Source organism: Alternaria ethzedia, assembly GCF_023757985.1.
Source record: "Alternaria ethzedia strain BMP 0044 chromosome Unknown scaffold_8, whole genome shotgun sequence".
Taxonomy (NCBI): Eukaryota; Fungi; Ascomycota; class Dothideomycetes; order Pleosporales; family Pleosporaceae; genus Alternaria; species Alternaria ethzedia.
This window is the reverse complement of record NW_026056201.1, coordinates 819,205-843,585: the sequence shown is the minus strand read 5'-3', so window position 1 is coordinate 843,585 and position 24,381 is coordinate 819,205. Positions and strand designations below refer to the sequence as shown.

At 53.6% G+C, this 24,381-nt stretch overlaps 8 protein-coding genes across 8 annotated transcripts; 6 read left to right on the top strand and 2 right to left on the bottom strand.

Moving 5' to 3' along the window:
• Nucleotides 1-127: 127 nt before the first annotated feature.
• On the bottom strand, nt 128-921 carry J4E87_004486 (uncharacterized protein; the record flags this gene model as incomplete). Its single annotated transcript, XM_049376107.1, has 2 exons — nt 128-817; nt 865-921. 2 exons carry the CDS (start codon nt 919-921, stop codon nt 128-130), a joined length of 747 nt encoding a protein of 248 aa, XP_049234316.1.
• A 394-nt stretch (nt 922-1,315) lies between these two features.
• J4E87_004485 (uncharacterized protein) lies at nt 1,316-2,181 on the top strand (the record flags this gene model as incomplete). The annotated part of the gene is made up of 4 exons (XM_049376106.1): nt 1,316-1,409; nt 1,460-1,567; nt 1,654-1,812; nt 1,907-2,181. 4 exons carry the CDS (start codon nt 1,316-1,318, stop codon nt 2,179-2,181), a joined length of 636 nt encoding a protein of 211 aa, XP_049234315.1.
• Nucleotides 2,182-4,228: 2,047 nt separating this feature from the next.
• On the top strand, nt 4,229-7,110 carry J4E87_004484 (uncharacterized protein; the record flags this gene model as incomplete). Its single annotated transcript, XM_049376105.1, has 3 exons — nt 4,229-4,408; nt 4,568-5,245; nt 5,293-7,110. The coding sequence occupies 3 exons, from the start codon at nt 4,229-4,231 to the stop codon at nt 7,108-7,110; spliced, it is 2,676 nt and encodes an 891-aa protein (XP_049234314.1).
• Nucleotides 7,111-8,278: 1,168 nt separating this feature from the next.
• On the top strand, nt 8,279-10,115 carry J4E87_004483 (uncharacterized protein; the record flags this gene model as incomplete). The annotated part of the gene is made up of 2 exons (XM_049376104.1): nt 8,279-9,572; nt 9,634-10,115. 2 exons carry the CDS (start codon nt 8,279-8,281, stop codon nt 10,113-10,115), a joined length of 1,776 nt encoding a protein of 591 aa, XP_049234313.1.
• A 1,961-nt stretch (nt 10,116-12,076) lies between these two features.
• On the top strand, nt 12,077-15,884 carry J4E87_004482 (uncharacterized protein; the record flags this gene model as incomplete). Its single annotated transcript, XM_049376103.1, has 4 exons — nt 12,077-12,251; nt 12,306-14,474; nt 14,523-14,862; nt 14,909-15,884. The coding sequence occupies 4 exons, from the start codon at nt 12,077-12,079 to the stop codon at nt 15,882-15,884; spliced, it is 3,660 nt and encodes a 1,219-aa protein (XP_049234312.1).
• Nucleotides 15,885-17,234: 1,350 nt separating this feature from the next.
• On the top strand, nt 17,235-18,684 carry J4E87_004481 (uncharacterized protein; the record flags this gene model as incomplete). The annotated part of the gene is made up of 3 exons (XM_049376102.1): nt 17,235-17,352; nt 17,405-17,860; nt 17,918-18,684. 3 exons carry the CDS (start codon nt 17,235-17,237, stop codon nt 18,682-18,684), a joined length of 1,341 nt encoding a protein of 446 aa, XP_049234311.1.
• An 818-nt stretch (nt 18,685-19,502) lies between these two features.
• On the top strand, nt 19,503-20,911 carry J4E87_004480 (uncharacterized protein; the record flags this gene model as incomplete). The annotated part of the gene is made up of 5 exons (XM_049376101.1): nt 19,503-19,850; nt 19,899-20,141; nt 20,188-20,509; nt 20,575-20,793; nt 20,889-20,911. The coding sequence occupies 5 exons, from the start codon at nt 19,503-19,505 to the stop codon at nt 20,909-20,911; spliced, it is 1,155 nt and encodes a 384-aa protein (XP_049234310.1).
• Nucleotides 20,912-22,388: 1,477 nt separating this feature from the next.
• On the bottom strand, nt 22,389-23,543 carry J4E87_004479 (uncharacterized protein; the record flags this gene model as incomplete). The annotated part of the gene is made up of 1 exon (XM_049376100.1): nt 22,389-23,543. One exon carries the CDS (start codon nt 23,541-23,543, stop codon nt 22,389-22,391), a length of 1,155 nt encoding a protein of 384 aa, XP_049234309.1.
• Nucleotides 23,544-24,381: the final 838 nt, after the last annotated feature.

The following is a 24,381-nucleotide window of genomic DNA, read 5'->3' as shown; positions in this document are numbered from 1 at the left end:
CGCATTCCGGGAGAACCGGGCGCGAGAAGGATTCATGGCGATGACGTCGCTGTCAAGGGGTGCACATCGCCAAAGATCTGACGAGACACCTTATATTCGATTACTATCAGACATTCATGACTGTCGTCTAGTCCAGCACACTCTCGCCGGCCCTGCTTGCATCCTTCGCGCCCTGGTCCTGAGTCCGCTGAATTTGCTCCTTGACCCTCTGGACCTGTGCATCATCCTTGGCTATAAGCGTCACTCCAACCTTCTCGTACTCCTTGTGGACCTCCTCCATTGCTGACGGATCGACTGCCCTTGTCGCATCGCCGACTACCCATGTTTTGAAGCCCTCCTTCTGTGCATCGATCGCAGTGTACTTGACACAGTAGTCGCCTGCGAGACCGACGACAAAGACGTCGGTGATCTCGGCCTTGCGCAATCTCTCTGCAAGATCGCTCCTGGCCACAGATGGGCGCTTGAACGGATCCGCGAACGCAGAGTACATCTCCACGCGCTTGTCCTGGCCCTTCTCGACGATGTGGTCCACCCTGCTGACGTCCAGTTCTGGCAGCAGCTCGGAGCCTTTAGTGCCCTGCACGCAGTGGTCTGGCCATAATCGCGTTTCCTGCGTCTCGTCTGGGTTGTTCGGGTTCTTGATGGTGAAGGTGGATTCGAAAGGCTTGTTGTTCGGCGGAGAGTGGTTCGAGGCGAAGGAGACGTGGTCTTGGGGATGGAAGTCTTTGGTCGCGACTTTGAGAGCAAAGGGATATGTGAGGAAGTCGTTGATGGTCGGGACGATTTCGCGTCCACCTGCTACTGCGAGCGCTCCGTTCTAAGCTTGTTAACTCGGAGGCACCCATGCGAATGGTGGGTGCTTACTGGCGGGCAGAAGTCTTCCTGTACGTCGACGATGACGAGCGCTGGTTTGAAAGACATGCTGGGTAAGTAACCAAAATTATCAAATTAGTGCGTTAGTGGGTGAAGATGTCTAGAGTGGTCCCAAGGTTGAGAGTAGAGTTCCGAAGGCTGTAAGGTAGAGCAGTCGTGCGTAGCACCGTCTTATAAATAATCACCAATGTCTAAGATCAATGCAGCGTAGGTCATGATGCTGCAGGTGCATGGCGCAAGCCGTAGAAACGAGCCGTTGATGAATCAACGATCGCAGACCACGAGGCAGAAGCTTGCCAGCAGCGTCACCAGCGTTCTGTGGCTTGCCTTACCTAATCACAGCGCCAAGCCGTCTGCCGTCGGCTCGTCAATTCACGACTGACGAACATCACCAGCTCGATAACCACGCCCACCCTCTCCACTCCACCCCAATCGTCCCGCCATGTTCGTCCAGCGCTCTGCTATCGCCGCAGCAAGGCGTGTGGCCCCCCGCGCCATTGCGACCCGCCGCACCTTCACCACCACCTTTGCCCGCTGTATGTTTCGCGAGGAGCTATCGTACGATGTGCCATTGACACCATAGCAGGGGAGTCCACCGAGAGCAAGGAGGCCAAGGAGAGCAACATTGCGCAGAAGGAGACCGGTCACTCGGCCAACTCCCCCAGCGTCCTCGCAGGCTTCAAGAAGCTCGACCGTATGTTGCGCCCGCACTTCGTCATCCGCATTGCCGCGGCTACGATAGGCCAAAACCATCAATTGCTGACGAGGTCACTTCTGTAGAAATCAAGACCGAGGAGGACCTTCTGCCCCCTGGTGCGCAGCCCGGTACCGTTCCTACCGATGCCGAGCAGGCGACCGGTCTTGAGCGTCTCGAAATTCTCGGAAAGATGCAGGGTATCGATATCTTCGACATGAGGCCATTGGACGCCAGCCGTCTCGGTACGTGATACCGCCCCCGGAAAGATCAGGAAAAAAAAAGAACTTGCGCGAGTTTGGGCTACTAGTGGCGTGATGTGATGCTGATGAAATGCAGGTACGATGGAGGACCCCATCACCGTCAACTCGGCCGGTAACGAGCAGTACGTTGGTTGCACCGGTTTCCCCGCCGATTCGCACAACGTCCTCTGGATTACCCTTACCCGCGAGGAGCCCAAGTCCCGCTGCATGGAGTGCGGATCCGTATACGAGATGAAGTACGTTGGCCCGGCCGACGACGCCCACGGCCATGACCACCACCACGCCGAGAACCCATACCCCAGGCCCAAGAACATGGCCGACTTCCTCAAGCCCGAGTACAGGGAGTTATAAGCTTGGGCGACTTTCTCGTAAATTATAGAGTGTATCTATATGGTCGCTAAACCTGTAGCATAGTATGGTGGAGAAGTTTCTTTTGAGTTGAATGCATGCATCCGACCCGTTTGCCTGGTATTTCGAATATTCTTCGCTCTTCCCTCGGGTCAGGCTTGCATGTCAGCCCGACGCGTCGAGGCTTCTCAACATCTGATCACCCCTAGTGGTTCACTGCAAGGAACCCTACCCTAGCTCATGACCCTTTCAGCGCGATAACACCCAGAACAACACTTTCGATATCTTTCTTCTCCGCTGTCCTCCTCTCTGCATCCGCATCCCCGTCAAGGCCACCGCCCTTCTTTCCCTTCTTCCCACTATCTCCTCCACCCAGCTTATACACCTTCTTCACCTTGTCAACATCACACCATTCACCCAGTTCCTCCCCATTCTCACCCAACTCCACACTCGTCCCCTCTACCGCACTGCCCAGATGCTTACTCACAGATTCATTCGTGATGCTCTCATCTTTTTCATAAGCGCCCTGCTCCCTTGTTGATGTTGAGGGAGACAAGGGTAGCTTGACAGCAATCAGTGCGGTCGTGGTATCAGCGATACCGAATTTCTTATATGATTCGCCAATGTTATTGTTGGGCGAGAGGCGGAATACTAGCTCGGAATGTGGAGTGCGGGTTTTGGCACGGTTGGTCAGGTGAGCGTGTAAGGCGAGGAATGTGGCCGAGAGCAGGTGGTGTGGTGAGAGTATCTGGGGTGATCTGTTAGTACCGAGGGTGAATGTCGATCCATCGTAGATGGCGATTCAAATGAACCGTGACAACAGGGTAGGGCTGAAATGTGGCATGGCTTTTGTCGTTGGGATACGTTAGTGCTTAGGGTTATCCAGCCTCATCAGATGCCAGACTGATTTACGCATGCGGTGTGATGAGATTAACCATGGTGCAAAGATGCCGCGGGGAAAATATCCACGCCTCGCAATCTCTTATCACGAAACTTTATTGACTTGTGGGGTGTTGTTTTGATCCAGGTGACTCAGCGGACCCTGACAGGCGGGGGTTGCTGGAGGCGCGAAAAGCAATGAACAGGTAGTGAACCACGACCTACCATGGATGCATCCAAGAAGGCATAGTCGAACTCTGGATTGGCCTCGAGTAGTTGGCGCCTTAGGAAGGAGGCGTTTTTGACATCCTTGAATAAGGCCACGTGGACAGGGAAGGCCTCGTAGTGCGGGATTGTGAAGGTTCGCACGGACGCCATGTTAGATGGGATTGGTGTTGGCGTAAGTTTGGGTGTTGAAATGCACCACGTCGCGGGGGCGGAACCTTGTTGGCGATGTGATGTCGTCGTGCGTGTTTCGTCGTGTGATGAAAACTCTAGTGGCGTCTTTGTGGTTGATGATGCTCTTTGGTGATCATGGAGACGGACGCTGCTAGGCGGTTCGCCAGTTGTCGATTTGCATTGGCAATCTCCAAGGATATCAGATCGTGGGTGAGTCTAAAGCTCGACGGCCGCTTTGGGCAGGAGCGGGGACGGCCAAGCTAGATTTAGTCCCAGAGAATGAAGGTGGCACGGCGAATCAGGACGGATCATCGTGTCGATCGCCAGAGAACAAACTAAATTCGCCGAATATGTCAGGGCAGGCACCGTCACAGCCGTCTAGAGGTCCAGGTTTCTGAGCGCCATGTGGCCAATAAAGGGCGGACTGGACTCGATAGCTGGAGGGCTTGCGGAGAATGGGCCTGTTCCCTAAGACGCATCGCCGAGAAACGCGCTTTCACTCGCACCCTTTGACTCCCAGCGCAGCCAGCCCTCACTTCCTCTTCCACCCTCTCGCAACCCGGCCGACGAGACTGCACAGAGGTCGCGCATCTTGCAGCGACGCTCAATTCCCGCGCAGCCGCAAGTCTCGCTAGAAGTCATGTGTCTTTCGTTTGACAGGTGATAGTCGCAAGCCACCCGAGGCGCACCACCTTTGCTGGGTTTACTTGCATCGGTCTTCTCCATCGGCATTTCCCGTCTCGTGCCTGTTTCGACGTGCATTACGAAAAGTATGGCCACCAAGCGACCCCCGGACGATGACCCCAATCTCGTCAACAAGATCCAGCGAATCGAGCATGCCGACCCGCTGAGCCCACAACACCGCCCGCCCTCCAACAATGACTTCTCCGGCTCTGTCAAGAAGAAGCTCGCCGACTCCAAGCGGACGGGTCAGGCGTGCGATCGATGCAAGGTACGTGATGTAGTTAGTCGCACGCGATGAAGGAGTCTTGGTGCATGTCAATTGGTGTGGACGGTCGTCGTCTCACAACATTGGCAACCACTGCGCCAGCGACGTCATTGCCTGGACGCGCCTTCCTAAACACCATGACACCACTAACCACCACGGCAGGTGCGCAAGATACGCTGCGATGGCCGCCCCGAGGGCTGCACACCGTGCGAGCAGAACAGGACGCCCTGCCGCACCACCGACCGCATCACCGGCCGCGCCACTGTCCGCGGCCATGCCGAGGCCATGGAGTCGGAGAACTCGTACCTGCGCGCCCAAATCGCTGACCTCCAGGCCCAGCTGAAGGAGCACAACATCGAGCCCCGCGCACCGCCCGCCTACAACGCCCTCCAACCGCCCAGCCACCCGTGGTCCTCCGCCCCCAGCGACAGCCAGGCGTGGAACGATGGCCCGCGACGCACCAGCACCTCACCTCTGCCCGGCTACGCGCCAGCCGGCACTCCAGGCAAGATCGAGACGCTGCCGCAGTTCAAGCACGGCTCCATCGGCGACAACTATCTCGGTGTCGCGGCGGGAGACTCACTCTTGAGCCATATCAAAGGCACCTCGCTGTCAATCTTCGGCACTGAAATCAACATTACCGACTTCATGGCAGGCGAGGAAGAGTACGAGAGCTCGCCCATGTCCTACACGACACTGATCGACATTGCAATCGGCAGTCGCCATGTCGACGAGCCCCAACTACCGCCATACCCGGAGCTGCAAGAGTACGCCATTTGGTATCTGCGTTCTCTGAACCCCTACACGATGCTTGTCCACAAGCCCGTCTTCATGGATTTGGTAGGCCAGCCACCAACTATCACAGTGCGCCCCGCTAATGCCCACAGATTTGGAGATTCGGCAACGACTCCAGCTTCGTTCCTACTGCACCCCAGATTGTGACGGTCCATTTGATGCTCGCGACCATTACCTACCAGATCGCGACCCGGAACAGCCAACACAGCGGCAGCACGATGCTGGACGATTCGCATGCCCACTACATGTATGCGCTGAGTTTCTACAAGGAGCTCATCCGTGGAGACCACGGCTGGGAAGACGTTCAAGCCATGGCCATGATATGCCACCATCTCCGGACCTTCCCCAAGCCCGGTGCGGCGTGGATCATGACCTCGACCGTATACTTGTTTGCTGTCCAACTGGGTCTGCATAGATCTGTCAAGGTCTGGGTAGACGGCACCGGAGAACTCGGCAAGCTGGATATCGAGATGAGGAAACGAGTCTACTGGACGCTGCACGCGCTGCTGGTCAACCTTAGCGGAAAGCTTGGTCGGCCGATACCCATCAGCATAAGTGACATCGATGTCGAATTTCCGGATCCAATGAACGACTGTCTGCCTGGCGAGGAAGGCAAGCTGGACTCTTTCCATCAATGCTCGTTCCAAGTTGGCATACAAATGGCTAAATACATTGTGTGGGAAACGGAACTCTACAAGATCATCTATGCTGTTCGACATTCGCCGAGAACATACCTGGAGGGCTTGAAACGCCTCGAAGCCGGCATACAGCAGTGGAAAGACGACCTCCCTTACGAGTTGCGCGACCCGTCGCATGCGTCCGAAGATGACCACATATTTGCCTTGTATCTCGAGTACTGGTATCAGGCGTTCAACCTGCTTCTACACCATCCAGCCGTTTGCAGGTCCACTGACACGGCCGTCATCAATTCCAATCTGGACAAGTGCTTGACTGCGTCGCAGAAGATGCTGCACAACTGTACGGCGATGATGAACAAAAAGAGTCTGGACATTCCCTGGATCAACACGGTCGTTTACATTGCCGCTGCCTTCACCACTCTCTTCATCTCATCTATGCGACAAGAGCAAATGTCGCCTGTGGATATGACGAAGCTCAAAGGCGACATGGCAGCCTGGGTCAATGTGCTTGGCGAATGCGACCAGTTTCTGGGATCCGGGAACAAGCTCAAAACTGCAGTCGCAAGGATCGTCGACCAGTCGCTTAGTAACATCAACGATAACATTGTCAAGCGAACTGCGACCGAGTCTCTCGCTCGCGTAGCGATGCATGCTCCACCCCGATCGACGAATACCGCCCCCACGTACGACAACAGCGGGTACCGCGACCAGTACACAACCTCATCCAGTTCACCCACAGACCCTACCCTCACCTCACAATCAGTAGGCCCGTACAGTGGTCTTCCGGGAAACAGTACACATCCATACAGTCTTGGCACCCCGGTGGCTCTCCCTCAGCATACGAATAGAACGTACGAACAACACGCATACAGCAACGGCGATGAGACAAGCATGCATGCGAACCATGCAGCAGCACTAGCAGGAGCAGGCTCGGGTAGCATGTCGCAACCCTCAACTGATGCGTACGCCTACAGTAATGCGCAAATTGCCAACAACGGCCACCAGCCCGCGTACGCGGCTAATACCTATGCTCCTCAAGACTGGAGTCAATGGACACGAGCATACATGCAGCCACACAGCCAGCCTGGTGAATATCTAAATACAGCAACCACTCTCATGACCCTGGGTCGAGATGGTGCGTCCCAGGGAACCGGGAGCGACGGCCAAGGGCTTGTCCAAACATCCGGAGTCCAGGGACACGCTCCCACACATTGGCCAGAGCTCGCATTCCCGAATGCCGCGACTGGTGGCAGCCACATGGCTCAACATTGAGCTCGGAAACACGACACATGGCACATAGAAGGCTGTGTCCCTTCGGCTAATCTACATGGGTATTTGATCTTTATGGTCCGGCGTAGTGGCAACCTTCGATACCCGGCATCTGGAACACTTTGTGGGGTTAATGTATGGATATGAAGCGGCTCTCTGCAAGCTGCATGTGTTTGGTAATTTTAATTGCGAGATTTTTTCTTATGTATAATACTTCGGTTGGAGGCCAGACTCCATTCTTCGGAGAACGAACGCCGAACACGACACGACGACCGGCTGATGTTGGTCAGCAAGGGTTAGATGTGACGTTGTTGTTGAAGGGATACTGGATATTTGCCGAGTTGCAAACAAAGGACCATTGCAGTCGAAACAATGAAGATAATGATAATATCGAAGTAGGCCCTTCTCTGTCGTAGCCTGTCTGATAACGATACTTCCACAAACCATGCCTTCTCTTCCTGCGAACATCCACGGGTCGGCCGTAATCATCGCCACAGGATCTACTCTCCGTCCAGACCATACCCAGGTAAATTGCCCGCCACCCGTCGCCTCGGTGCTACAGTGCGGACCCTGGGGAGTGCGCGCATCAATCTAGCAGCAGCACTAACCCGTGCCACCTAGGCTAAAGTAGGAAGCCGACTTGACGACTTGGCACGACCCCACCAATTGACCTTCCATTCGAGCACCAAGCCCGATAAGCTTCTGTACTTCGATCCACCGCGCTTGGTCACTACGTAAACCTCCTTCTGCTTTGGAGCTGGCGGTGCAGACAAGCACGACAGATCTCCTAAGCTTTTTTCGGTGCCATCCGTGGTTTAATAGGCGTTGAGTTTAATGACTCGGTAAGCCTTGCAGCCGATGATCCTGTGGCCCTTACCAAGGGCCGCAGGATGGGCGGCAAAACGGTATAGCGTCGAACTTAGCTATGTATATATGGGCGGCCTGAGGATGGCGAAGATGGATCTCTACGCCGTTCTCTCGTCCTTGAGTCGCTGTCGTGGTCTGTGCCGTCGATTGGGCTGTGTGTCTGACAACCTTGGTACCGAAGCTGCGCAGAAGAATATCTTCGCTCTTCTCCCGACACCCATACCTCACTCGCGCGGATCTCTTGCGGAGGTAATCCGGGTACAACAGTTCCTATCCACGCATCGTTACTTCTTTCATTCACAACATGCGGTCCTCGGTCTCCGTCTCGGCAGTGGCCCTCGCCCTGTTGCAGGGCACCAACGCCTTGAATGCGGCCATTCAGCGCAAGCTTAATCTGCTTGCCGATATGGGCATGAACCCAGATGGCTCGGCCATGGTCACTTTCTCGGACGACGCCGAAAACAGCGCTTTGGATGCCACGGCTTTCAAATCTCTCAGGGTTGCGACCACGTCAAACAGCCCGGCTGTGTTGGCTGCCGCGCCGCTCAGAAACATCACTCCGGAATATGTCGAGCTGCCACTGGACCACTTCGCCTACAAGAAAGGCCAGGATCCTTCGTACCATGGCACATTCTTTAATAGGTACTGGGTCAACATGGATGCGTACAAGCCTGGCGGTCCCGTTTTCCTCTACGACACAGGCGAGGCAGATGCAGAGCCGGGTGCGCTGACCAGGCTGCTAAACGAAACCAGCTTTTTCAAGCAGCTCGTCGATGACTATAACGGTATCGGAATCGTTTGGGAGCACCGCTTCTACGGAAACTCAACACCCACGCCTATCGACCTCAACACGCCAGCCGAGGCATTCGAGTTCCTGAACACGGAGCAGTCGCTTAAAGATGTCGACGCCTTTGCTAGGCAGTTCAGCAGGAAGGGTGTCAATGCTACGCTCACACCCGACAAGACTCCCTGGGTTTTCGTTGGTGGCTCGTACCCCGGTATGAGGGCCGCTTTCATGCGCAACTTGTACCCCGACACTATCCACGCGTCTTGGGCCTCTTCAGCTCCCGTCGAAGCTTCCGTTGACCAAAGCTTCTACTTCTCACCTATCTGGCGCGGTATGCATGCCAAGGGCTTCGGAAACTGCTCGGAGGATATCCACGCTGCTGTTAACTACATGGACAACATCATGGACACAGACTCACGCGCAACCGCCAAGCTTAAGGAGCAGTTCCTTGGACTTGGAGCTGCCAACAACTCTAACCCAACCTTTGCCGATGCTCTTACGACTCCCTTCTACCTATGGCAGTCTTACGGTATGGAAGGTGGATCTCTGGGTCTCCGTCAATTCTGCGACTACCTCGAGAAGGACCCCAAGACGAACACTACAGCTCCCGCGGAGGGCTGGTCCAAGAGCAAGGGCGCGAAATGGACGGTTGATCGATGGGCGAGCTACCCTGTCTTTGTCAACAACACGAATGATTACTTGGAAACCGAGTGCTCGGGCAAGTTGAACGTGACCGGTAACTGTGACCTGAACCAGAGGTTCACAGACCCCGCTTCGATTGCCTGGACGTGGCAATACTGCACACAGTGGGGTAAGTCTTTGGCCTCTCAAACCCAACTTCCCTCCTTGCATAATACTAATTTACCCATCAGGATACTTCCAATCCGCCAACCTAGGATCCCAGCAACTCGTCTCCAAGTACAACTCGCTTGAACACCAAAAGGACATCTGCCATCGCCAATTCCCCAACGCTCCCAAGTCGCTCTTCCCTGAGTGGCCAAATACCGCCCGCACCAACAAGATCTTCGGAGGCTGGGATATCCGTCCTTCAAACACCTACTGGTCCAACGGTGAATTCGATCCCTGGCGCACTCTCTCCCCCGCTTCTGCTGAGCCCTTTGCGCCCAAGGGCGTCCAAGTCATCCAGGACGTACCCAAGTGTGGAGTGAAGACTAGCAGGAACGAGCTGTTCGGCCTGGTCCTCAAGGACGCGCAGCATTGCTACGACTTCAGGACGACGGGTTCTACCGTGCCCGATGGCCCCGTTAGTCGGACGTTGTTCAGGAAAGCGCTAAGCGAGTGGCTGCAGTGCTACAAGCCCAAGAAGGGCCAATCGAAGCCTTGGAACGCCTAGACGCAAGATGCAGGTCTGGGAAAGGGCCGTCCCCTTGCTTCGGTTAGAAGAGGTGGCATTGCTACGTATTGTTCTTCCCTGCCACACCTTACTTAGACGTCATGATAAATCTTATTCTTATCATCTGATCTTACAACTTTGACCTCGCCACTTTTTCCTGTGACTGCTGTTCTAGAGATTTATCCAAGCGAGCTTCCCATTCCCAAACTTCCCCTGTAAACCTGTCCTTCTCCCACGCCTCATACACATTCCTCTTCTCTTCCTCGCTACTAACCTCACACATTTTCTCCCACACTTCCAACTGCTCTTTAAAGCCTGGATTCGGGTCGCACACCGGTCGCCCCTCACATAGCTGGTCCAATGCTGCGGCAGGGGTGATGTTGTACTTCCAGATCAAGTATGCGCAGACGAGTGTTGCTGATCGCGATTTTCCCATTGCGCAGTGGATGAAGACGCCGCCGTTTTCAGCGTTCAAGGCTGAGTCAATGTATCGGACGGCGGGGGTAAAATCTCTAAGCAGGTCGGTGTTTGGGTGGTCTTCTGAGCGGATGTGGAAACTAAACGTGAGGAATATATTAGTAAACCGAGATAGTTGGGAGCTAGAACAGTTTTTGCCCTCTCGGAGTATTCAGGACGATCACATACTGAAGCATTTGTCAGTCTACATTCATAAATCAACTTCCCAAATAATCTTTCCAACATACCTGTTTCAAATGCCTAAACTTCTCTTGCAGTAAAGGGTCGTAATCTATCACTGACAAGACGTGCGTTATGCCTGCTTTATCTATCAAGTCGCCTTGGTATAGAGCGTAGAGGCCGCCGATGTAGAGTTTACCCGCCCGGGGGACGAGATCGACCCAGCCCATGCCTGTGTGTCCTGTGCTGCCGTGGAGGAGGAAGGACATGTAGTCGGAAAGCTAGACAGGTAGGATGGTTGGGTATGAGGGGTAGAGAATGGGTGATGTGATGGCTATGCGATAGTGTTGATGGCTATAGGAGGACGAGAGTGTACGATCGCGGAGAAAGTACCGAGGTACGATTGGAACAGGACATCATCTGCTTTCAATGTAATTTCTGCATGTATTTGTACGCGCCTGTCTCTTATTTCGCATATCTCCCATTGGCATGCGATGGGTATCGTCGTTGCAACGTCCAAACGGTGTTGCGTGAGTGTGCTACCTGCAATCGGCCAATGACAGCCGGTGAGAGGAGGCCCCCACGTGCGTGGAGGGAGCGCTAGACGGCGGACGCGCCTTCCAGCCTCGCCATGAGACGCGTCAAACTTCACAGCTGCCCTCTACAATCTGCCAACGTCGTGCTCACCTCCAAAGATCGCGCGACGTTTTATTGGCACCCAGGCCCTTACGACGCGAGCTATTATGCAGCTTGACTGTGAGAACGGACTTCAACGATGCTGATGCAGGCGGTCTGGACATGACGTCAACGCGACTCTATCGAATTGATTGAAACACCGTCATGCGCTCACCCACACAGGCTGACACGAAGACGGTATATCCGCGTACTGATTTCCAACAGCAACGCGTTCACTCAGGTGTATGGCGTCCAGGACCTACTCTTCGTCCTCTACCCATCCATGAGTATCACCATGTTTTCGTTCCAACAATCTTTCTGTTGTTCAGATGGAGAAGTCGCAATCTCGACGCAGGCATTGCTTGCATGCATGCTTATCAGAAGAGCGCGGAGTAATCGGGTGATACGCAAACTTGGTCTATCCTATGCATAGGTGCCTGTGGTGAGGGTCTTGTGTAACGCTACAGGGCCCACCCGCGTTCAATCGACCAATACAGTCCCCGCGACTCTCGTCTAGTGAAGGGAAGCAGGAAACAAATTGTCCTAAACCGGCTAGCCGTAGCCAGATGCAGGTCCAAGCAAACAACTATTTTCGACACAAATGTTGCTCGGTCGTCTCCGAGTCTCTCCCCATTGACACTGCCCGCAAAATGTCGCTCAAGCCAGTTCATATCACGCAAGGGCCGTTCTTCTACCCCGTCGGCAACACTCCAGCTGTGTGCTTGACTCAATCCCTACCGCGCGAACAAGATGCCGCCCTGCTACTACTCGGTTGTGGGGATATCCGAAATATCCTCTTCACTGCTTATAGTGGAGCTGGAGCTGGTGAGTGCTGTTCTCGACTGTACATTGTACCCGCATATACTGACCGGGACGCAGACGACAGGAAGCTTGACTTCACATGCTGCGACATTGAAGCGGAGATCATTGCGCGCAACGTACTCGCCCTGACACTCATCCTTGACGACACGAAAGGTACCCGCGTGCGACAGCTATGGAACCTGTACTATCACATCTTTATTGATGGCGAATCCGCTGGTGTTCTGCGCTCTCAGTCGAAAAAACTGTTGGAGCTTGCGCAGTCGTTGAAAAGCTGGAATGAAGGTCCATATGGCACGATCATTCGATTCTGTGACAGCATCACACTCGAAAACGTTACTAAGCTTTGGGAGCTGTATGCGTTGGAACCAGTTCAAGACAAGACGTACAAGGTGACACAAGATATGCTGAAAGATCAATGGCAGGCTGCCAAGCAGGTGCAGGCCCTCAAGACGTCTGGGTCGGCGTTCGTGGGAGACGGCATTCGCGCATTCGCCCCGCTCTTGACCCAAGGCTTCGAAGAGGCTGGCAAAGCTTATAAGACATATTGGAAGAGTGGGACGTGTTTGGAGGACAACAAGGTCACCAAGAACCTCTCGATCGCCAATCCTATGTTCGTCTGCCATCGCAGTGGCCTTGTGCTCCACTACGGTACTAGCCCGCTCACCGGCTTCCACCTTGCGCCCATGTATGCTCGACTTGCCGCGGACTCACCCTTGTTCGTATCAAGTGAGACGACAAAGGGAAAGCTGCCAAAGCCCATGCAGATAGCGCTCGACCAGCTATCTGCCTGGTGCTTTGCGTTCAGGAAAGCATCCACGTGTCTCACCATTCGATATGTTAACTCTGACGCTGTCGCGTTCTGTCATGTTATTCAGCATCATCAAGCACACGGCGAATCACGCACAGCTTGTTGGTATCGCAACGTGTCGACATACACCCCACTAGTCTTAGAAGCGCCTGAATACGAGCAGAGAGGATCTGCACCGGCAACCTTCGATGTTATTGACACTTCCAACTTGCTCGACTATGTGGGCTGTCTCAACATTCTTGCAGCATCCGCATCATTGATTCGCCAAAACGCCTCGTCCATCCTCCGCACGGAAATGCTCATACCCTCTGAAGTCGACATGGCAGCTTCAGCCAGCGCTTTACTCTGTGGACACCTTCCAACAATTGCTCTACTACTCGGTCTAAAGCCCGTTCAATACTGGACAAATGCAACCTCCGTTTGGCACCTGAACCCCGCCAATTTTCCCGACTTGAACAAGATCAGTATGTTCACTGCAGCCACGTCTAGACCCATTGTACTTTGGAAGTCATTCGATACTTCTAGAATTCGTTACGATGCAGCTGAGCTAGCTAGACTGCTTATGTCTATGTATCTGAACATGTTCCAGGATGAAGGATGGGCCAATCAGTTCTCAATGCTAGGCTTAGGCAATGCAGAATTGAAGAAGAAGAAGCTTACCGCATACGAACTGTACACTCGAGCAAGCTTTGTGTCGCTGCTTCAACACATCAAGGTATCAAACGTCGTTGACTGGTCTCCATTCATGCATGCTCTGGTCAAAGTAGGCATCATGAACGACACAACCTTGAACATGGGTCCACACCACTTACAGTCTCTTCTCGTCTACCTTGACATGCTCGGGGTATGGAAGGTAGAAGATGCTTTTGAGTGGTGGCATCCACGAACCTTCGAATTGGGCGGTCTGTTCCGCAAATGGGAGGACATCCCTTCACTCATGTGCGTCACACTTGTCGTTCCTCACGACAAGGTCTCGATGTTCGGCGACCTTGCCAACGGCCACGGTACTCCGTTATGCCAGCTCCAGCTCAACTCGTCGATCAGTCCGAAAGAGGCTCTCTACACGGACATACAGATGGGTTTTGGAACGATCGAGACTTCTGGTTCCGCGTTCACGAATGGCTATCGAGTAACGGTCCAAGAAGATGATAAGGGCTGGAAGGGAAAGTCGCCATTGATCGTATCCACTATGGTCTCCACGTGCACCCTCACCGAAGAGGAAGATGATGCTTGTGGTGTTACCTTTGGACTCAAGAGTACTCCAACAGCTCAGCTGCAGTTTATGTCCATGTTTGGCATGCTTCTGCATGTGCACCGATCTGCTGTCGGCCAAAAAGACGTCTTTGTTTCGCGATATCGGCCAGGCTTCCAAGGATTCGTTTCCGTGAACAAGGTTACCACGTCCAAGGCGACTGATGGTAGGTCGGACATCTCGACGATCGCGGCTTTTGCTAACATGGGTCTAGTAAACGATGTTATCGCTACCATACATCCGCTCGTCAGTAGCAACAAGGATGAAGTCGAATCACTGCGAGTACATTACTCTGTAAACTCAGGAAAAGCAAAAGAGCTTCTGCAAAGTGGAGCCATCGTCTCGTTTGAGACTACGACGGCATTCAACCTAAGGCTCTTCATTGGGAAGACGTATCAAATGGATGTAGTACTTCCGTTCCCACCAAATGCGGCCAGTGCCAAGACCAAGATCGCACGCAAATCGCTATGGATAGAGTACACGGCTGCCGTACAGAGTGGAGCAGCAATCCTTCGACGCCCAGATAACATGATGCCCGTCCATCTTAATGAGCAGTAAGTGGGTCAAGAGAATTGTTTGGCATCCCCTGACACAACACAGGCATGGGGTCTCTCTCGAACAACTACACTACGTTCAACCTGATGTTCTACCAAAACTTCTCCTTGGTCAGAAGGCCTCGTTTGCCAAGTGGATCGGCTTACATCCTTCTCCCATGGCTACAATGTCGGCAGGAGAGTTGAAAGCCTACCAGAAGTCTCTCGCTGACGTATCATCAACCATGCCTGGACGTCTTGGTGTGAAGGAGACCCTACAAAGTATCTATGCACACCTTATTGGGGCAGAAGACCAAGCACAGGCAAAGATCATCCAATTCTGTACACCCACGTACTTCTTCGGCATTCTGTATATCGATTCCGTCCGTATGGATCTATCGAACCAGACTCTTCTCGCCGATGCTGCATATATTCCTTTCCATACGAGCGCGGACATGGCGCCGCTTGCCGCTGTTCTCGCAGCGCGTCGGGACGACGCCGTGGGCATCAAGATGAAGGAAGATGAAATCGCCTTCTGGAAGCACCTCCTACCAGGATTTGCCGAACGATGCCGCCAGTGGCAGCACAAGCCAACATGCGAGTACAAGGTCGCAGGATGCATTCCAATCTCAACTGACCCCGACAAGCGCTACATGTGCACTTGTGGCTACGGCGTCTTCCCCGCAAACTACCTCAAAGATCTCAAGCAGTCTAAAGATCTCTTCAAACACGCCGTTCGTGTCGCAGTCCCAGTCATCTTTGCTTCGCCCATCAATACCGATAGTCCTGCTTCTCTACCGTCGCCTTCGCCTCCTGCGAAGCCAAAAGCCCAAGCACCTGTGGACAAGCCCGAGCCTCGTCTGGTAGACCTTGATGCGAAGGAAGGCAAGTGTTGGGTGTGCAGTGCTAAGCGCCACGAGAATGGTGGAGCTTTGAGCCATTGCGCCGCGTGCAAAGTGGCTCACTACTGTTCCGACGGTTGTCAAAAGAAAGATTGGAAGAATGGCCACAGGCAGTTGTGCCCGCAGTTGAAAGAGGACTAGGGTGCTTGACTGCGCTCAGTGTCGTGGTAAAAGTAGGAGATGCATACTTCAAGCACGCCCACTGCAGAATCTACGTCCCGCTTTCACGACGACACTCGAGATGCGTTGGTAGCCTACTTATTTGGGATGGAGGGGTCGATCGGAGGAGTTGTGACAAATCTGCCGCTCATCTCTGGCGATTGTTGGGTACCAAGGCTTGGAAGTATTGACGTGGACAGACGGTGCTAGTTTGATCACACGATGTCAGAACGCAAAAATGTTCAATACTACTAGTATGCGCGATGTTCTTAGCACATTGTCTGTCGTGAAGCTTTGAAGATCGCCACGAGGCTGTGATGTGTAGTAGCCGTCTGCTGGTTGGCCTTGGGGTGGTCTGAGCGGCTCTTTGTCGGCTGGTGGATGTAACCTAATCATGATGCAAATAGCGATGGTCAGGCGACGTGTACGTGCTCGTGTCCTGCCGCCTGCCCCGGACCTGCGTCAACGGGTCCACAACCCCGCAAACATCAGCAGCGTTCCACGATACCGGCGACAGCGCAATGTACGACAGCATTTCGATCTGTGAAGCAAACTCGCGAGTGCAGTATGACGACAATTGTCCAGGGAGACGATGGGGCAAGCAAGCACGTGGGGCGCGAAGGGTCCTGCACGGTGAACCAAGAATAGACACTAGCGGTTATCGATAGATGCAGGGTGGCGATAGCGGAGCGCAACACCAGGATCGTCAGGGCAGGCCATGCAGGGACGATGTTAGCTGTCAACTTTTCTTTTCGGGGGTGGGCTTCACAGCTGTTTCAAGAGTTGAAGCGCGATGGAAATGCTCACGAGGACGCCGGAAACAATGTATGAAGTGCGACGTTGCCGCGGATGCATTTAACACGCGACACAAACGGCTAGCCCTTCCGTGATTTACGGCCTAGCGTGATCGTAGGCGGATGGTGCCCCGTATCTGCGCGGCGGGCCACCCCTTCTTCAAAGAGAGTGTCGCCGCTCGCTCCTGCCTCGATTCACTCCCTCAGTGCCCTTTCTTATCCTTCGGGACCACCTTCGCTTTACTAACCCGGCAGCTTAATCAACTTTCGTTTCCTAAAGACATTCGCTTTTCGAAACTTCTTCGCCGTACCATCTCAGGGGAACACAAACCACGAATTTCACGCGTGCGCCCTTCCCTTGCTCGCCGCACAACCGCCCGGGCCCCTACACCTGCTGTTTCATCCAACCATCGAGCGTACCTGCCCACGATAACTACAAGAGAGGTCGTGATACCATCATCTTGATCGCTGCGCTACTCCACTTGCCGACGATAAGGTGCTTACACGACATCGACGATCCCGCAAACGGTCCGACATCATGGTACGAAGTCTGCTGTCCGCCGCCTTTACGGCGACAGTACTGGTAGGCACAGCGCTTGCCGGAGCAAAATGCACAAAGGATAGCCACTGTCCTCAGGACACGCCCTGCTGCTCTCGTACGTGTCGCAAAATTCCATCGCATCGGGGTTGGTGCTAACAAATTCGCAGTATATGGCGACTGCGGTGTCGGCGCTTTCTGCCTCGGTGGCTGCGATCCCCTCATGTCACACAGCTTCGACTCGTGCGTTCCCGGTCCCGTATGCAAATCCGGAAAATACACACTAGACAACCTCGACGACGTGCAGACCATCGACAAGTACCTCGGCGATGCCTCCAAGATCAACTGGCAGTCGCAGGGCATGCCCACCATATACACAGACCCCAAGACCAAGGAGAAGTCAACGCTCTTGACTATGGCGCAAGGGACAGTCGGGACACTACTGGCATCTACCTACTACGTTTGGTATGGCAAGATCTGCTCCAAGCTTTCCACGGCACAGGGCAAGGGTGTCGTCACTGCCTTCATTCTTATGTCGGATGTTAAGGACGAGATCGACTTTGAGTGGGTTGGCGTGGACACAAGCCACGTGCAGTCCAACTTCTACTCGCAGGGTGTCACAGTGTGTAAGTAATCCGATATTCTGGCCAAACCACCCGCGCACCTGACTAACACGATTCCAGACACCAACGGCGAGAACCTTACTGTACCGGACGCGAACACGGTCGAGACCATGCACGAATACTGCGTTGACTGGAAGGAAGACACCCTGATATGGTCCATCAACGGCAAGGAACAACGCAGACTCGAGCGCTCCGACACATGGAACAAGACATCCGGCCGCTTCGACTACCCCCAGACACCCGCGCGCATCATGCTTTCTCTCTGGCCTGCCGGTCTGCCTTCGAACGAAAAGGGTACCATTGAGTGGGCGGGCGGAGAGATCGACTGGAACTCGCCCTACATGACCAACGGATACTACGCCGCCCGCTTCTCGGAAGTCACCGTCGAGTGCTACGACCCACCGGAGGGTGCGCAGATCAAGGGAAAGAAGACCTACAAGTACACGGATGAAGCCGGTACTAACAACACCGTCGCCATCACAGACGATTTAGTCGTTCTGGGCTCGCTCATGGGCACCGGCGAGAACCCAGGAGAGGCCAAGGACAAAGACGACGATTCCAAGGCCACCGACGTTGCCATGGTACCTGGCGGTAACCCTGGAGGTGGCGCTGGACGAGAAGTCGCCGAGACATCAGCTGCCGTACAACCAAACTCGCCTGCGCAAGAGACAGGTTCGTCTGGAAGCGGCGCCACCGCTGAAGGCCAGTTCGTTCAAGGTACAACTGGCAGCACTGGTGCTGGATCCGTCATTCAGCCCGGCCTCGGACGCATGGGAGGATCCGTCTTCGCCATCATTGTCGCCATCATGGGCTTGATCGCGTTATAATCGCATTACCCATATTTTCTTTTACCGTCTTATGCCCTTTCTCATGTCTGTCTGTCCGTGTCTATCCTTGGCGTTTAGTTCGATACCTGTAGTCTTGTAGTTTTGTGTACTGGGGAACAGGGGTGAGACGGGTTGCATACTCCCCCTCGTCGTCTTGTGTATAGTGCATACATTTTCCTTCCTCCTTATCGTCCATCAGCCGCAGTCTTCTGGTTATGACATATTTCCTGTCTAGATGATTGAATCTGTTTGATACAATAAATGTAATACCGCATTTCAATAAGCTGCTTCTTTCTTGATGAGATATTGGGGATTGACGAGTAAAAGGGTAACAAAGTAAAGAGTTTTGGTCGAGCTGCAGCATACCCAGATCATCGACAGAAAGTCTCCATCCGGCCAAGCACCGCATATGCATGCCCCGCGCGAGCATGGAGGCATATACAAGAGGTTCGCAGCATCTCGCTGGAAAGGTATATCCAAGGTCAGGGTACATGTCAGCGCTACAGTGGTGGGTCTCGGCTAACTACCCCAACCGTTCAGTGGATGCAGAATCTCCCCGGCCCCTGTAAATTACCATGTTGATGACTGCAGCCTCGTTCGACGGGAGACAAGATGAGCGAATTGGAAAGAGCTTGGTATGCGGAGTGTTATCTGATGCTGGCCTTTGCATGGAAAAGATGCTTGACCGATGAGATGGGTTGGAATATAAGACAAGCCCCTCGGAGGAAGGTTGCTCTGGCGTGGAAGGTCCCTTGCCGTTCGATTCCTACGGCAGTTTTAGAACACTCTGCAATCATTCAACACTTCTTCACATCATCATGTCCCTCGCACTCTACGCCCTACTAACTGCCCTGGTAGCAGTAGCAGCCTACAGCCTCCGCAACGTCGGCCGCAGGCCCTCCAACTACCCCCCAGGCCCACCGACACTCCCCATCATAGGAAACCTGCATCTAATGCCCAAAGAAAAGCCGCATCTACAATTCCAAAAGTGGGCCGAAGAATACGGGCCCGTCTATTCGCTCATCCTCGGGACGAAAGTCATGGTCGTGTTGTCGTCGGACCAGGCTGTGAAGGACCTGCTTGATAAACGGAGTGGGATTTATTCGTCGCGCCCGGATATGTATCTTGGGCAGATTGTGAGCGGTAGGTGTCGTATGTTGCTTATGGTAAGCTTCTCCAACACTTTCGAATGGTGATTGAGCTGACAGCGGTAGCCGTACGGCGATACATGGCGCATGATTCGGAAGATTGTTCATCTCAACCTCAATGTCAAGGCGGCGCGTACATATGTGCCATATCAAGAGCTGGAGAATAAAGCGATGCTCGTTGGCTTCTTGGAGAGTCCAGATCTCTTCATCGACCACATTCGTCGTTATACCAACTCTTTGACCACGCAGATGATCTTCGGGTTCCGCACTACAAGCATCGACGACCCCAAGTTAAAACAGCTTTACTCGGTAGGTCGAACCTCTGGAATCTATTGTCCCTCTAACACCACCACAGGGCTTCGAGAAGTTCTCCGAACTCATGGGTGAGACTACAGCAAAACTAGTCGACCTCTTCCCAATCCTGCGCTCATTACCCGACTTCGCGCTTCCCCTACGGAAATACGCAAAGGAGCTGCACGAAAAAGAGAGTGAACTATACGTCGGCCACTGGCTAAACGTGAAGAAAGCAATCAAAAACGGGACAGCCAAACCCTGCTTCTGCGTCGACCTCGTACGCGCACAAGACGAGGAGAACTTCTCAGATGAGCTCGCCGGATACGTGAGCGGTTCGTTGCTAGAAGCAGGATCAGATACTACATCCGCGACCCTCATCGGCTGTAAGCGAACCTCCCCCTCTACGCCCAAAAGTCATTGCAACTAACCCCCCGTAAAGTCATCCAAGCAATGATCCTCTTCCCCTCCGTCTCCGCCACCGCCCGTTCAGAACTCGACACGATCTGCGGCCCCCGCCTCCCCACCCTCTCCGACTTACCGCACCTCCCCTACATCCGCAGCTGCGTCAAAGAAAGCATGCGCTGGATGCCCACCGCCATCCTCGGCGTCCCCCACGCCGTAATCCGAGACGACGAGTACATGGGATACAAGATCCCCAAAGGCGCGGGTGTGCTGTGGAACGTTTGGGCCATCCATAACGATCCGGCACGCCATCCTGATCCGCGGAGATTTGATCCACAAAGATATTTTGGGGATGCGCAGACGGCGGCGGAAGCGGCGTGTAATGCTGATGCGGCGGAGCGGGATCATTTTCTTTTTGGGGCGGGGAGGCGGTTGTGTCAGGGTATGCATATTGCGGAGCGGTCGCTGTTTTTGGCTATTGCGCGGTTATTGTGGGCGTTTGAGTTTCATCCCGCGAGTGATGGGAAGGGGGGTGTGGTTATGCCTGATATGGATGATTTGACGGAGGGTATGTTGGTGCAGCCGAGGGCTTTTCCGGCGAGGATTGTGCCGAGGGATGGGGGGAGGGCGGGGGTTGTGAGGGAGGAGTGGGCGAAGATGGGGGGGTTGTTGGATGCGGAGGGGCAGTGGAGGGTTTTGCCTGAGGGGCTGATTTGGAGGGAGTATGATAGTGCTGCGAAGACTGGGTGAGAGGCAGCGAGAAGATAGAAGACTCGCTGCATAGTCCATGAAAACGTTTGATTATTCTTTTTCCTTCTAGTAGATGTCATATCTGGAGATTAAAAGCTTTCAGTTTGATACCAATCCATTCTCACACGACGATCTCAAGTAGACCACCCACCATCAGCACCAGTAAAAAGACAGAAGCAAATGCCACGCGTCCGCTACGACTGTACGACATGTGGTAGGAATAGACTCGCCAAGAACTTCCCAAACTACAACCCTTCCGCTGAATGCGACGACAACCATCGCATAAACACGTGTAAAGAGTGTCTCGAAAAGTATGTAGACACTTGCATCAACAACGCGCAAACCAAGATTACCACCGACCGAAGGGCTTCATTGGGAATAGAGTGTCCGGAGTGTACAGCTATAATGAGAGCTGTCAACATCGAAATCGCCACCACCAAAGCCATGTATGCGAAGTTCGAACAATTAGAGCGAAACCACGATGAAAAATGGCGCTGGTGTCTATCTCGAAATTGCAGTGCCGGACAACTCCACGACAGCAATCCAGAGAAGGAGGATGGGCAAGAAGACATATGTAAATGTCACAGGTGTGGAGCACTCGCCTGCGTGCCTTGCGATCGACCGTACCATAAAGGTGAGTCGTGCGAAGCCTACCAATACCGCATCAAAGACCGTGTCGAGGAGGAAGACAAGTCTTTGTGGACCATCAGGTGGCGAACCAAGCCCTGCCCTGGCTGGGGTACGAGAATAGAAAAGAACAGCGGCTGTGCTAGTATGAAATGTAAGTTCGCGCAACCGAGCCGATGGATGTTCGTCGCTTACTTGACTAGGTACTCAATGCGGGACGATGTTGTATTGGCTTGCAATTCCATCAGGACGACATTGACAAGTATTGTAATTTCAGCGAAACGAAACGACGACCTTGCTCAGGATCGTGGAGGTTGAGGCCCACCAAGACCCAACTTTGTGTAGTAAGAGTGATGTGGATAAGCATCTGTGGGCGCTTTACATGGTATGGGTATCATGAAACTGGTGTCTGTAGATAGCAGAGATTACAAAAGAGCAACGATAGTATATTAAGTTGCGTTGTCGAACTCTTTACCATCCACTTCACCTCTCAGGATGTCTATCAATCCATGCCGTATTCCCAAAATCCCCCGAAAACGGATACTGAAATACCTTATCCAGCGTCGAATACGGCTCATACTGCTTCCGATCCATAACAATGCTAACATTGCTCGCCAGTCGCGCAGTCTCATTCCACCCAGGCCCGTAGTCCTTGTACTCTGCCATCGTAGTGTTGAAGTTCACCCTTGGATCCGTAGTGCCCCACTTGATGTACCCGTTGGGCTGGATCGAATCATCAAGATAGCAGTTTGCGAAGATGGAGCGATGTTGAGCGTTCCAAGGGCGGCCTAGTGCGCACTGACCGGTGATGGAGAGAGAAGAATTGGCCTTCTTCACGTCGGAGTCATGGATGTAGACGCCGTATTTGTTGACAAAGGTTGTGTTGGTGCCCTTCCATGCTGTGATGCCGCCGCCGCAGTTGCGAAGGGAAACGAGACTGGATTGGATCCACGCCGTGCCGAAACCGTAGAAGAAGTCGGTTTGTCCTGCTATCTCGTTCTTGTAGAAGTATGCGTTGCCTAATTTGCCGACGTACACGGTGTCCTGGTACGAGTAGAATCCGCAGTAGTAGAAGCCAGTGTTTGCGTAGCTCACTGAGACTGCCAGAGCTGGACCGGCTGAGTAGGGCGCATACAGGTTGCTGAAGTCGATGTTGTATGCGCGGAAGTCGGTGTTTCCGAATGGTGTACCTGCAGGTACGGGGTCGCCGGTAGGCCCTGTGCCAGTCTTACTCGCGTTGAAGGTTGGCGCAACGGTGAGGACGGAAGTATAGGCGTTGTCCAATGTTGATAGCCCAGCTCCAGTTGCATTACGCCATATCACATTGACAGTGTTCTTGCTTTGATCGTTGGGCGCTTTTGTTTGACCAAAAAGGTAAACAGGACCTGGCCGAGTGACGTTTACTTGCTCAGTATAGTTTCCAGGAAGGACCAAGATGTGATGAGGTGTTGTGTCATTCGGCAAGCTGAGTACTGCCGACTGGATTGTAGAGAAGTTGTGGCCGGGACCAACCAGGATCGTGTTCTGAGGGCAACCGTCCAGTGGCTTCTTTGTCGGATACTGGCACGCTTTGCGGTTGACAGTCGATACAGCAGCGCATGCCTCGAACAGGCCAAGAAGTAGTGTAGTCCAATGCATGGTGAGAGGCTGAAGTTTCCGCACGGCCCGAAAAAGGATGTGCACCGTTTTGGCGGACTGAGGCTTGGCCTGCGCTTTATATCAACTCATCGTATCCGCACTTCTGGGGTTGGGATTCCCATGTGGCTCAAGACATCCGCAATGCCCGGTTACCGTTGTGCCCTGAGCACCATCATCAGCCGCAAGTGCACTTCTAGTATCAATTATCCGTCCAATGCCTCCAATCAGCATCATTACCAGGTATACTGAGCGCGGGGAGTATCCACCCAGAGAGATCCGGAGAACGTGGGGAAGATGGAGGAAATTATCCACCAATTAAGCCGATCACTAACAAGCCTCGGAGATGATCTCACATCGCCAGAAGAGCCGACAAACCGAAGCGGAGGGCGAGCAACGAGCTATGGTCAAACGCCGTTGAGTAGGCATGTTCCGTGCTGTCTGTGAGGCTTCCGTGGCGTTGGTCAAGCTTCGGCACAGAGCTTACTGAGGCTTGTTTATGTGACGTAATGACGCGTAAGATTGTGGGCTAAAGACGGCCTAAGATAAAACTGCAATGATTTCTAGGATAGTAGAAATTAGTGCTTGCATCAATGTCGAAGCTGAGCTGCCTCGCAAGCGCTTCAAAGTGGTGCGATGATGGTTTTGTTCCAGCTAAGACACCGCTAGCAGGAGTCCAGTCAATGTTGTGCCTAGGTAGTTGCGACGAAGACGTCCATTTGAAGTTGTTCAGCATCGAGGCCTCTGGTGCGTTACTGCGTATATGGGGTTTGAGCTGAGGTTGTAGAAGGAGCCAGCCGCCTGTGGTGTTGAAAAAGTGCCAGCTCGTGAGCCCCCTCTA